Here is a 13744-nt window from a genome sequence, read left to right as displayed (position 1 = left end):
GAGACGTGAGGAATTCTCCTGGCTGTACCGCCGCAATGACGGAGTGCAGGGTTTCCATGTGAAAATGCCGCACTCTTAGTGACTCGTTGACTTTCTTTAAGTCGAGAATGGGCTAAAAAGACCCGCCTTTTCGCGGCAACACACAATAAATGGAGTAACAACCGCAGCCGTGTTCGGTGGGAGGCACAGGGATCACCGCTCCAAGGTGCAACAAGACTTGTAAGGTCTCCTCTACCACCGCCCGTTTGACGGCAGTACCGCATCGGGACTCCACAAACACGTCTCTCACCAGGGCACCGAATTCCAATCAGTAACCTTCTCTGATCAGGTCCAGGACCCACTGATCTGAGGTAATCTTGGTCCACTCCTCGAGAAAGAGGGAAAGGCGTCCTCCTACAGCTGTAAAGGAGGAGTGGACTGGCGTCCCATCATTGTGGAGGACGGCCCTGAACTCCTGGCCTTGAGCCTGCCACAGCGGAGCGTTTGTCCGAGCAAAAGGAGTTCCTCTGCTGAAAGCGGGCACTTTGAGTCAACCCAGCAGAGCGCCCCAGGCGATACCTTCTAGCTTCACGGAAGCGAGGTCTGGAGGAGGAGGGAACCACTTGGAAGAAGCCGCGGCTTATCCTCAGGTAACCGCTGGGGTTTACCATCCCCCGGGTCTTTAACAATCTTCTCCAATTCCTCTCCAAATAACAGCAGGCCCTGAAAGGGCAACTTCACCAGCCTTTGCTTAGAGGCCATGTCATCTGCCCAATGCCGTAGTCATAGAAGGCGGCGGGCAGACACCGCCACATACGTCTGTTTAGCCGATGCTTTGACCAGATCATAGAGGGCATTAGCTAAAAATGACAAGGCTGACTCCATGCGCGGTGCAACCTCAGCGAGGGACTCCGCACCATCCACGGGCTGTTCCACTGCCTGTTGTAAAAAAGAGAGGCAGGCTCGAGCAGCATAAGAACTGCAAACAGACACCCTTAAGGCTAGGCCCAAAATCTCAAAGGACCGTTTTAGCGCTGATTCCAGCCGCCAGTCCTGAATGTCCTTCAGGGCGACCCCTCCCTCTACTAGGAGGGTGGTCTTTTTTGTCACCGCCGTGACTAAGGCATCCACTTTAGGGATCCCAAAACGGGACAAGTGCTCCTCAATCAGAGGGTAAAGATGCCCCATCGCCCTGGCCACTTTCAAGGGCCCCTCGGGGTCAGTCCACTGAGCAGAAATAAGCTCTTGGAAGGAGTCATGCAAAGGAAAGGCATGAGCAGGGTTCTTAATACTCGCCATCCTCGGATTGCCAGAAGAGGCCTCGCCTTGAACAGGGTCATCAATAGAGAGGGCCTGTAAGGCATCAGAGGTAAGTGCTGGCAGCTCATCGTGGTGGAAAATTCAAACCGCGGTGGGATCATCCAGATCCAGTGGCAAACCGGCTCCTTCCTCTTGCTCTTCAGACCACGAAGGCTTGCCAGATCCCTCAATCCCCCCACAGCCCAACCACGGGGGGGGGGGGGGGGGGGGGCGCCACTCTCCAACGGGGAATTTACCCGTCTGTGCTTAGCATGCATCCAACCCTCGGGGGCATCCACGTCTGGCATCAGCCCCGGGCCATCATCAGTCGGAGGGGAACCAGGTAGCAACGCAGTGTCAGACGCCTGCGGCAGAGCTCTTTTCAGCATGAAGGCTTTATGTAAAATAAGCACAAACTCGGGGGAGAATAACTCACCCTGACCTCCCGTCTCCGAATTAGAAGCCACGGGGAATGGAGCTCCTCTGGTAGCCTCGGCCCGAGGTGCCCCTCTGCTCTCTGACTCCTCCGCAACCACGGGGGTCGATCCATGCGGTGCTTCCAAGATGGCGCCTGCTGCCAGCTCCATCGCGCGGGAAGAATCATCGCTCGCCATGCTTGTACTGGCTCTACTGTCTAAGGCAAACAGCTACAGAGGCACTCTGGAGGCAAAAGAGGGTGGGAAGGGCAGGGAAAGGGCAAACCTATATGCCTGCATCCACACAGGGGGAAGGGTAAGGCAGGGAAAGGGCGAACCTATGTGCCTTTAAAGTGGGCTCCACTTAGCCGCAACACCCCTGCTACAACTGGCAAAAGCACAGGAGCCACCCCAGGCAGAATCTTCAAGGAGTTGAACAAGCTGCGTCCAACCCTGCTGGGAGATAGAGAAATACTGAGAGGCAGATGGAGCTAGCCGTCCTAGAGGCACTATGGTTTTCAGTGTTCTCTATCTCCCCCTGCTGGTAGGTGGACACAACCCATTCGTAATGGATTCATCTACTGCTGATGACAAGGAATAGTAGTTCATCCTTTCTTGTTTTAATTCCTGCTCAGTTAGAACCAGTGTTAGGATCCTGGCACCAAGAACCTTCACTTGAAACTAACTATGGAGTTTTCTACTTTTTAAGACCTTCCTCCCACTCTTCCTAATCTGATCAATTAAACAATGGCCCTGAAGCTAGGAGCCATGTACCAGGTGTCCTTCCACAACTCTGTATCATGGGTCACCCTTACTTCTCCCTCCCCCCCCAAACCACAGCTGTTAACTACATGTACTGTCCTAGTTTGATAACCAAACCAAGAATCAAACTGAGGACACTATGTATGACTCAACTGCTGCTGAGTAGGTCACTTGAGCTTTCTACATATTTGTGAAATGGAAAACATAATAGAAATACTGTATTTGTAAACTGCTCTGACTATACAGTTTCTACATAACAATACAAACTATATAGTTTCTACATAACAGCTTCCACCCTTCACATACAAAGAGATCCATTATTTACATGCAAGCCACAAGATACCACCGTACCTGCTCTGACCCAAGGGACAGAGACAGACACCTTGAAATCCTGACTGCATCCTTCGAACGGAAAGGCTACAACCCCAAAATAATCTCCAAGAACATTGCCTCCTCCCTCAAAACACCCAGGGAAAATCATGCTACAAAGAAAAAAAAAAGGCACGGACAGAATCCTTATAGTGACATACAACCCAGAGCTGGAAAAATTAAGAAAAATCATAAAAGATCTTCAGCCTCTACTCCAGGAGGATGAATTACTGAAAGAGATATTCCCATCCCCACCCAACTTAAAACACAAGCTAATCAGAAGTAAACTCCCAACAAAGACTCAAAAATAAGAGAACAGCATACATTCTTGCAATATATCCAGCTGCAAGCTATGCCAAAACATTTCACAGGACCCCACAGTCATTCACAAAGGAAAAATATTCAACATAAAGGAATCCTTAACATGCTCATCTTCCAATGTGGTATACATCATTCAGTGTAAAAAATGTAACAAAGGATGCTATATTGGACAAACAAGCCAGATGCTAAAGACAAGATTTATTTTACATAGACATCACATGAAAAATGCCAGTGCCAGACAGGATTCCACCCCTGTGGGGCAGCACTTTACAAAACCTGAACACTGTACCAGTGATTTCATTGTAAGAATCCTGAAAGGTAACTTTAAAACAACACAAGAACGTAAGACCTTTGAAGTCAAAATAATTGAATATTTTGACACCCACCAGACAGGACTTAAAGATCTGGGCTTTCTAGCCCATTATAAACCATAAAGTTGTATTGCTCTGTGTGTCACCTTCCTCTCACCTATCCACCCCCATCCTGTTAGACTATCACTGAAATGCTTTGATGTTCCCATGCATATCTCCTGGTCTCTCACTATCCACCCCCACCCTGTTAGAGTGTCACTGAAATGCTTTGATGTTTCAGTTATATATACTGTCATCTACCAACACTTGCTTATTTCTGATCTGAGGAAGAAAGGCAACCTTCAAAAGCTAATCAAGAAATGTATTAAGTAATGTCCAATAAAAAAGGTCAAATAATGAACAGTGGATCAAAAAAAAAAATCCTCTCTCTAATGGTGTTTCTTGAACAGAGTCTTTATTCAAATCAATAAAAACGACCCGACACGAGCCGTGTTTCGGCCTCAAAAATAAAAAAGGTATCATCCTATTTTCTTTTGTTTTATTTCTATTGATTACATAACAATAACACTGGCCCCTTACTTTTTGGGCCAGGCTGCTTTCTCTTACTCCTCGAGTTTCCAGGCAAGCCAAATTCAAAGCAACAAATCTTAGTTTATTCAACAATAGCCTGATGGGTCCCTCATTCTTCATTTACAGCTGTCAGTTCCTGCCATCTAAGCAAATGACCCCTGGTTGTATGGCAGCCAGGGAGTGTCATTGGCTGGGAGCCTCTCCTTCCCTCATGGCAGACTCAATGACCAGGAGCAACCTGTATAGAGCTGTGTGGTTTTTCAAATCAGTCAGCTTTGTATAACATTCCTTTTTCTTATTTAGTAGGGCAATTAGCTAGCTTGTGTCTTGGTTTTCTCACAGACTATAGACAGGCTTGCTTAACCCTCATAATGGGCTATAAACTTTAAAAAGTGTCTGTTTGTGTCAAACATGCTTTTAACATAACACAGGGAAATTTTCATTGAAGGACCACAAAGAGTGATAGGTATTCATTTCAAAGGGCAAATGATGAATATTTGAGAAAAATACCAAAGAAACAGAATTATGTGAAGGTGGCCTTAGAGGTCAGAGTTGAAGAATACCAGATAAGAGAGAAAATATAAGGCATTGGACAAATTAAGCTTCAGTTTTCAGCTTGGGTACCTTTTGTACTAGGTCAGAATCTGACAGCTTCCGAAGGGAAAACAGAGAGAGAGATTTTATTTTCCTTATACTGAAATTTGGACTGATATAAGAATTCAATTTTCTGTAATACTGGGATAAAAGAATTTTTATTGTAACCATTTATTTCCTATATAATAATTCTCACCTCCAACGTTCGAATGTGCCTGCGCCCACACCTCCCTTGGAGGTGGTCTGCTAGGCAGGCACGCACTGACGTCAGTGACAGCTGATACCAAAGGAAGGGGAGGAGTAGGGAAACCTACTCCTCCCCCTGCCTGGGAATCAGCTGTCATTGCGCCGCTCCCTGCCACTTCGGAGAAAGTGGCAGGGAGCGGGGCAACACAGACCCCTCTCCCCTCGCCCGAGTTCCACACTCCGCCCTCCCTCCGATTACAACCCCCCCCCCCCACATTAGGGCCCACTGGACCCCCCTTCCGCGATCCTGTCGACCCCCCCCTTCTCGGCGAAAACTGTCCCCCGCCGCCGTCCAGTACCTGTGCTGACGGGGGACCCCAACCCCCGTCAGCTGAAGTCCTGTGCTGGTCTTCGCGGCATTGCTTCTTCAATGATTTTGTGTTCAAGTTCCTCTGCGTGCGTCTGACGTCACATGCACGCAGAGGAACTTGAACCAAAGATCATTGAAGAAGCAACACCGCGAAGGCCAGCACAGGACTTCGACTGATGGGGGTTGGGGTTCCCCGTCAGCACAGGTACTGGACGGTTTTCGCCGAGAAGGGGGGGGTCGACAGGGTCGCGGAAGGGGGGGGTGAAAACGGAGGAAGGGCAGAGTCTGGAACAGCGAGGGAGGGTGGGGGATGGCCTTGCTGGCGCCCATTTCCTTCCCTTTTGAAACGGGCATTTTTTTACTAGTATTCTAATACATTTTAGCATTATTATAAAAGAGAAAAAACTGAACTCTTAAAGTTTTTCCTTTGTTAGAAGGGCTTGGATTTTTTTAGTTTCTTCTGTTCAGCTTCCTTTTAGAGGCAAGAAGGGAGTGCCCTATAAAGAAACCCCTTGCTGTTGAGTTACTGGGCTAGCCTCAGCCCAATGACTTCAAAGTATTTCCTTGAAAAGAGTAGTTGGACTCATACTTCTGAACATGGCAGCACCTTACTCTCACTGACCAGCCAGCTCCTAATAAATGAACACATGAATATTTATTAACGTATTTATATATTTACATAAGAAATACAGCCTTATGTCCTCCCCCACCCCAAACACAGAGCAGAGTTTTTTTTCCTTAGTAGAGCTATGAGAACACCTATACTTTTCTTCTGGCTCCTGCTAGGTACCTGGCATTTAGCGCAGGGCCAACAGGAATGTAGGCAACAGGTTTGCCTCAGAACTTGCAATTCCACAAAGGATTGCAAAGGCAGCAAAAGAAAACACCAGCAAGAAAGTTTCCAGTCATGGTTTAAAGCATCAGCTTCCTATCAGCATAGTTAAGTATAAATGCTTTCACTGGGTGATGTCTATGGATGGGTTCTACTGTGGGAACCTGTTTATACTGGTTGTAAATCACTTTTTTCACTCTGTTAAGACAGAATCGCAATGGAAGAGGAAGTTGGTTTCATCGCCTTCCTGTAGGGAGAATTTGCTCTGTAAGAAAGATCCTTTTGGATAACAACTCTGTATCCAATTACTCGATTAATGATTCAAAGGCACTTTATATTTTAAGTGGATCAGAGACCAGTGGGAGTTCCGGGCACTGATCCCAACTCCAATTCCAGGAATGGAGACTCAGATGGCCACCCCTTCAAAACACATCTGCTCCAGCTCGTTCATTCCTTAGTGCATATGCATTGCTAGGCATGACAAGTTGGTAGGCCAAGATTTTAAAGCACAAATGCTAATTCTCTGCCTGAAACTGGAAGAACTTGCCCCATGATTCTACTGCTGGTTCATTTTCTTTTCAGTTGTCCACCATTGTCCTAGAAATATACACATAGTTCCCTCCCACATACCCTGTGTACTTCTGTCCTGCACCTTGGCATGCTCAAAAGCCAGCACCATCAGGTGAGATGCTCTGGGAGAGCAGGGGCAGTTTGGGAATTTGATAGTACACCTCAACATAATCATCAGACCAATCATTTTGTGCTGTAGTGGTGTCATCTCTAACACATCCACGTCCTGCTTCTGTAGCAGGCTTTTTAAATCATGCCATTTTGGTTTTTTTCTAGCTCGAGTTAATCTGTAAATCCAAAATATACCACCAGGGAATAAGAGAATGAAAGGACAACATCACGTGCAAAAAGTAGCAAATGCTCTTCTTGTTCAATAACATGTGAGCCAGGATGCTTATGACATCATTTGTTAACTAGCTGCTTCCCCATCACTGAGCTAAAAATTATACACAGTAATTTGAAGAAACAAGACATGATTTCAAATTAAGCAGCAAGGACAAATTTCTGATAGTAAAATGAAACCCTATTTCTAGTTAACTTAGTTAAAATGTCAAAAGGCTAGACATAATTTTCTGGCAATACAGCTCCCACCCCCAAAATAAAAAAGGCTGCAAATCAGTTTCCTATTAAAGTTTTCAGTTCATGCCTTATTGGTTCAAGGATTTCATTTCCTGCATCTTCTAGAATGGAAAAAACACCATACCCAAAACTTGTCTTTTACCCTTGAGGGCTAAATTTAAGATACAGGCAAAAGTCCTCTCCTTTCCCAAGATATCTTTGCTTGAACAATTTTTTTGGCTTATCGAACTTTTAACCTGCCCCAAAAGTTTCAGGATATTAGAACTTCGGGGCAGAAAGTTACAATTTTTTCCAAAATTATGCAAGAAAATGCTCACTCCCCCCCCCCCCCCCCCGAATCTTACATTAGGTCAAAGGTCATGCACAATGCACTCTTGCTCCTATGGGGAGCCAAGAATTTAGATAGCAGGTTCCCAATCAGGACGTCATGGGGGAACCTCCGCTGTGCTAGTCATTGCTCTTCCTCTTCTACCCCCTGCTCCATGGCCTCCCACTACCACCTTAGTGAGTAACACTCCTTACCTGCTGTTATCTCCTCCACGACTTCCTTCTTAAGTCAGAAGTGCTTAGGGCAGGTGTTCTGAACTCAGAAGGCGAGAATAAAAACAACAACAAATAATAAGGTGCTGTATGACTGATTTCTCCTACTAGCAGGAAGGAAGGCAAAATAGTGCAGGTGTTCATGCCTAGATAGATGGGAGGGGATGGAAAACCTACAAGTGGGAAAGAAGGGAATTTGGTGTTGATATGGATTGGGGGGGGGGGGGGGGTTGCTGATGCCAGTTGAAATATGGGGGCTGGGGAGTGAAGAAGGACAAAGTGAACCCAGCATTGGGTATGCCATGATATCAATAATAGGTTGGGAACCACTGAACTTGATCTTTAGAACTAACAGTCATTTTTCTGCCTAGTAAGATCTGTGCATGTTAGGTGCAGTTTGTTCTTTTTTGCAACACTGCACCTCAAGCTGAGGGTGGTTAGCCAGAAATGTCTGTGGCAGAGTTAGGAATCAGAACTGCAACATACTTAGTCCTAAGATCGCATACAGAGTCCAATTTTATGATTGCCAGTTCTGTTTTGTTCACTGTTAAAAACAATGCTTTAACAAGTTCTATAGTAAGACTCTCTTAGGAGTGACCTCATCAGACAATGCCTTCCTCTTTACTTGGGATGACAGGCTCTGGGAATGATACAGCCCAAGGTTTATAACCCCCCCCCCCCCCCAACATTTTCTCTTCCGAGATCTCTCATAAGTTTTTCCAACGCCCCCTTCGTTTACGAGCACCAAGATAACCTGCCTTCTTTCTCTTTGAAGGCAAAATGAGGGGCTCTGAAGCGTCCTCACACCCCATCATTTCCATAACCTCCTCTTCCTCCTCCTCCTCCTCCTCCTCATAGACCATGGCTGCATTTCCCATGTACTGGGCACTCTCTTCATCCTCCTCTGGTCCTGGTGAGGCCTCAACCTTGGTGATAAAGGTGTTGGTGGCTGGCGTTGTAAGGACCTCGGCTGAGAGTGGAGAGGTCATACCCGCTGGAAGTGCACAGTGTGACGATGGACGGAGGATACCAGAGTCATGTTGAAAGAGTGGTAGAAGGGCTGCCACCACATTTGTCAGCCTGTCAATACTGTTTCGGATAGTGTAGGCCAGATCTCGAATGGCTTCAGTGGTCTCCCGCTGGGCCTGCAGGAAGTCTAGAGATGGGTCTGGAGTTGGGGGAAGTTCAGGATGGGGATGACAACGGTGGGAAGATCGTGGTACCGGTGCTGGAGAGATAGAAGAGCCAGGTGCGCTGTCTCCAGTAGTCTCTGTAGGGGATGGGTTGGCTGGGGAGTGTGCTAGGCAGGGCAGCTGTACAATCTGGATGGCAGGCTCCGGAAGGGGTGAGTCACGCTCCTTTGGCTGAAGGAGGGCTGCCTCCACAGCACAACAGGAGGCATTGGCAGATGCCTCAGGGCTGGAGGACACTTTAAGGGAGGCTGGCAACTCTGCAGAAAGATAAAAGGAATGATTATCAGAAGTTAAGCAACATGTCACTTCTACAGTAAGATACTGATACATTTTAGTGAGTCAACATAAAAATTATCCAAAGACAGGGCCAGCTCAGTGGTAGTATTGTGCATCGCTATATGGAGGGACCTAGGATGAATTCACATGCAAGAGCTAGGAACGGGCTTGTAGTTTGCGATAAAATGTTTACGGACAATAGTACGCACTCCTCGTAAAGTGTGTGCACTCTTCGCACATGGCGCGCGCGCGCTCCTCTGCAAAGAGTGTGCACTCGTGATGACATTTCTTCCAGAATGAAAACTGGCAAATTTCTTTTGGCTGCCCATCCCTAGTCATGGACTCTGTTCTCTGGGTGTTCTCTGGGCTAGTCATGGTTGCTCTGGAGGCAAAGCTCAGGAAAGGACTTCTGTCAGCATAATAGGTTAGGAACAGCAATTGCATGGCCACTTGCCACGGACTGTTGCTGCAACGACTAAGCTGAGTGAGTTGGGAAGGGAAATACCTAGATAGTTACCAATGAAGGCTCATAATGCCATAGGCTAATAGTGGTAGGCTCTGGTCAAGCTGCAAGAAAAACTCCCAGGTCAAAAAGTAAATAAATAAAAAATATCCAAAGTAAAATTAAGATATAAAAAGAGAATTCTAACAAAGTAAATAATCTTTGAGGACACCAGGTCACACTTTATCACAGTACCCCAAGTCATCTAGGATATGCTAAGCTAATTCCTGGACTTGTAGGTGTCAACATTCAACAGGGTGGCTGCAACTTAAAAATACCTGGATAAAGTCAGACACCGAATCTGAGTAAGGTATGTTTTACTTTTAGCTACCTTCCTCAAAATAACTTTAACCTAAAGTAGTTTACATCAAGCAGTAAATATAAGATATAAACTATAAAAATAATTATAGCTATAAAATCAATAAATATTAGTAACACAAAGTTGCAAAACTGTAATAGGCATTCTCTATTGACAGAAGGAGTAGACAGGCACACAGGTGGGTGATGTCATCCAAAGGCCCTGGGACAGCTGTCCCAGAGATCAGAACTAGTAGAAAGTTCTCAGAATACACAGCCCTTCCCTTGTACAGTGGAAACCTCAGTCTACAGTCAGAGTATTTATTTGTTTGTATTACTTGATATAGTATCATTTAAAACAGATTACACCATGGCGGTTTTCAAGATTTGAGTTACAAATATTGAGACAAGAGTAAAATCATAAAGGCATGAGACACTGTTATTCACAAGTAGCCAGGGAGGTGGGGGGGATTGTGTGTCTGATTAACTTCACTATTTATAAAGAACATCTGTTACAGGTAGCAATTTCTGTTAACAAGCAGGATTGAATCAGGCACACAACTGAGTGACTCAGGGTTACTGCACTTTCTTATGTACATGTTTCAGGGAGTAATGACTCCAAGCAGGTTAGTTCTGTGCATATCATGGCAGAAATGAACCTCATTCCTAAGCCACAATAAGCAAGATCTCAAATTTACTGCTAATGCTCACCATAGTTCCTGCATCATGCTAAAGTTCTTCCTTCCGGAGTTCAATGGATGTAATCATGGCTATACCAAAAAGCCCTTAAGCATTCAGCACTGGTACCAAACGGGTGTTTTAAAATTAAGGCCACTATGGGGTGAATTCTATATATGGCATGGAAAAAAGGAAATTTTTTTTATGAGCTGTGCTTAAAGTTAGGCATGGCTTATAGAATAACACTTACGCCCAGGACTTGCACCTTACTTTTGGTGCAGCCATTTGCACTAACTGAAACGTGGTGTAAATGTACATGCCTAATTGGGCACGTATCCCCCGTATTCTATAACAATACATGTAAATGCTAGGAACCCCCCCCCCCATTCCACCCATGACTCTCCCATTTCTGCACTTTTTTTTTTTTACTCGCATGTAAAATTTAGGTATGTAGGTTCCAATTAAATCTGATTAGTGCCAATAATCGCTTGTCAAAAAGCCTAATGTGGAGGAGTGGCCTAGTGGTTAGGGTGGTGGACTTTGGTCCTGGGGAACTGAGGAACTGAGTTCGATTCCCGGCAAAGGCAGCTCCTTGTGACTCTGGGCAAGTCACTTAACCCTCCATTGCCTGCCGCATTGAACCTGCCATGAGTGGGAAAAAGCACGGGGTACAAATGTAACAAAAATAAAAATTAAAAAAAAATTGGCACTAATTAGCTTGTGTTTTAATTAAATTGTGTACGCAAATTAGGCACACGCTGAAATTTGTGCACATTTCTTGGCAGCTTTTATAAAATTAGGGGGTGTATGTATAATTCTGGGCTTATAGTTTATTATACATCTAGAATTATATGCCCAAAATGGGGCAAAGTTTAGAGAATTCAGGGTGCAGTGCCAGCTGGATGTATAAGCTATACATTTAAACAGCTATATTCAGCCACTTCACATATAGATAATATGTTCATCTATACCAGATGAAAAGTAGGCATAAACTGGAATGACTACGTTGGACATTCCACTTAGGTGTGTTGAGAATATGGCCTAGTAAATATGAAAGCCCAGTACAGATTTAAAGGCAGTGACATATTAAATACATTGCTCTTACTGTGGATCAAAAACATTCATTTCCCTGCAAGGTTCAGGCCAAAGCAATTAACTCTGCTAGTGTATAATTATGTCCATGACTATCCAACTTATTTTCGAAAGAGATCGCCGGCCATCTTCCGACACAAATCGGGAGATGGCCGGCCATCTCCTGAAGCCGGCCAAATCGGTATAATGGAAAGCCGATTTTGGCCAGCTCCAACTGCTTTCTGTCACAGAGCCGGCCAAAGTTAAAGGGGGCGTTTCGGAACGGTATGGGAGGCGGGACGGAGGCGTTGTTAAGACATGGCCGACTTCAGCTGATAATGGAAAAAAGAAGGCTGGCTCTGAGGAGCATATGGAAGCCAATAGGTTGCAAGATCCGAGACAACATGGTTTTACCAGAGGGAAATCGTGCCAAACGAATCTCATTGAATTCTTTGATTGGGTAACTGGAGAATTGAATCATTGACATGCTATAGACGTAATCTACTTAGATTTTAGCAACACTTTTGACACAGTTCCCCATAGGAGGCTTTTAAATAAACTCGATGGGCTGAAGATATGTCCCGAAGTGGTGAACTGGATTAGGAACTGGTTGACGGACAGACGACAGAGGGTGGTGGTAAATGGAGTTCGCTCGGAGGAGGGAAAGGTGAGTAGTGGAGTGTCTCAGGGATCGGTGATGGCCGATTCTGTTCAATATATTTGTGAGTGACATTGCCAAAGGGTTAGAAGGTAAAGTTTGCCTATTTGCGGATGATACTAAGATTTGTAACAGAGTGGACACCCGAGAGGGAGTGGAAAACATGAAAAAGGATCTGCGGAAGCAAGAATGGTCTAAGGTTTGGCAATTAAAATTCAATGCGAAGAAATGCAAAGTGATGCACTTAGGGAGTAGAAACCCACGAGAGACTTATGTGTTAGGCGGTGAGAGTCTGATATGTACTGAGGGGGAGAGGGATCTTGGAGTGATAGTATCCGAGGATCTGAAGGCGACGAAAGAGTGTGACAAGGCGGTGGCCGTAGCAAGAAGGTTGCAAGGCTATATAGAGAGAGGTGTGACCAGCAGAAGAAAGGAAGTGTTGATGCCCCTGTACAAGTCATTGGTGAGGCCCCATCTGGAGTATTGTGTTCAGTTTTGGAGGCCGTACCTTGCTAAGGATGTAAAAAAAAAATTGAAGCGGTGCAAAGAAAAGCTACGAGATTGGTATGGGATTTGAGTTCCAAGACGTATGAGGAGAGACTTGCTGACCTGAACATGTATACCCTGGAGGAAAGGAGGAACAGGGGTGATATGATACAGACATTCAAATATTTGAAAGGTATTAATCCGCAAACAAATCTTTTCCAGAGATGGGAAGGTGGTAGAACGAGAGGACATGAAATGAGATTGAAGGGGGGCAGACTCAAAAAAGATGTCAGGAAGTATTTTTTCACAGAGAGAGTGGTGGATGCTTGGAATGCCCTCCCGCGGGAGGTGGTGGCGATGAAAACGGTAACGGAATTCAAACATGCATGGGATATACATAAAGGAATCCTGTGCAGAAGGAATGGATCCTCAAATTGGGTGGCGGAGCCGGTGGGGGGAAGAGGGGTTGGTGGTTGGGAGGAGAGGATAGTGATGGGCAGACTTATACGGTCTGTGCCAGAGCCAGTGATGGGAGGCGGGGAATAGTGCTGGGCAGACTTATACGGTCTGTGCCCTTAAAAGACAGGTACAAATCAAGGTAAGGTATACACATATGAGTTTATCTTGTTGGGCAGACTGGATGGACCGTGCAGGTCTTTTTCTGCCATCATCTACTATGTTACTATGTTATTTCGCTGGTTTCGCTTGGTCCATTTTTTTTTAGGACCAAGTCTCAAAAAAGTGCCCCAATTGACCAGATGAGCACCGGAGGGAATCGGGGATCACCTCCCCTTACTCCCCCAGTGGTCACCAACCCCCTCCCACCCAAATTAAAAAAAAATAAATAATAAACTTTTTTGCCAGCCTGAAATGTCATACCCAGCT

General features: G+C 45.5%; 1 protein-coding gene across 2 annotated transcripts in view; it reads right to left on the bottom strand.

Annotated features, from left to right (window-relative positions):
* Positions 1-5516: 5516 nt before the first annotated feature.
* MYPOP (Myb related transcription factor, partner of profilin) overlaps positions 5517-13744 on the bottom strand; it is a 129377-nt gene continuing 121149 nt past the window's right edge. The window contains exons 2-3 of one of the 2 annotated variants that reach the window (XR_003943789.1): positions 7681-9148; positions 5517-5809 (exon numbers count right to left, since the gene is read on the bottom strand). Coding sequence is in view for 1 of the 2 variants with exons in the window: in XM_030218624.1 (XP_030074484.1) it covers positions 8406-9148 (743 nt within the window). In the remaining variant the exon portion in view is untranslated. Of the gene's footprint in view, positions 9149-13744 lie in introns of both variants that reach the window. The other variant, XM_030218624.1, reaches the window with a different exon arrangement.

This window comes from Microcaecilia unicolor, chromosome 11, assembly GCF_901765095.1.
Source record: "Microcaecilia unicolor chromosome 11, aMicUni1.1, whole genome shotgun sequence".
Classification (NCBI taxonomy): domain Eukaryota; kingdom Metazoa; phylum Chordata; class Amphibia; order Gymnophiona; family Siphonopidae; genus Microcaecilia; species Microcaecilia unicolor.
Note: the sequence above shows the minus strand (reverse complement) of the source record. Positions and strands in the feature narration are given on the sequence as shown.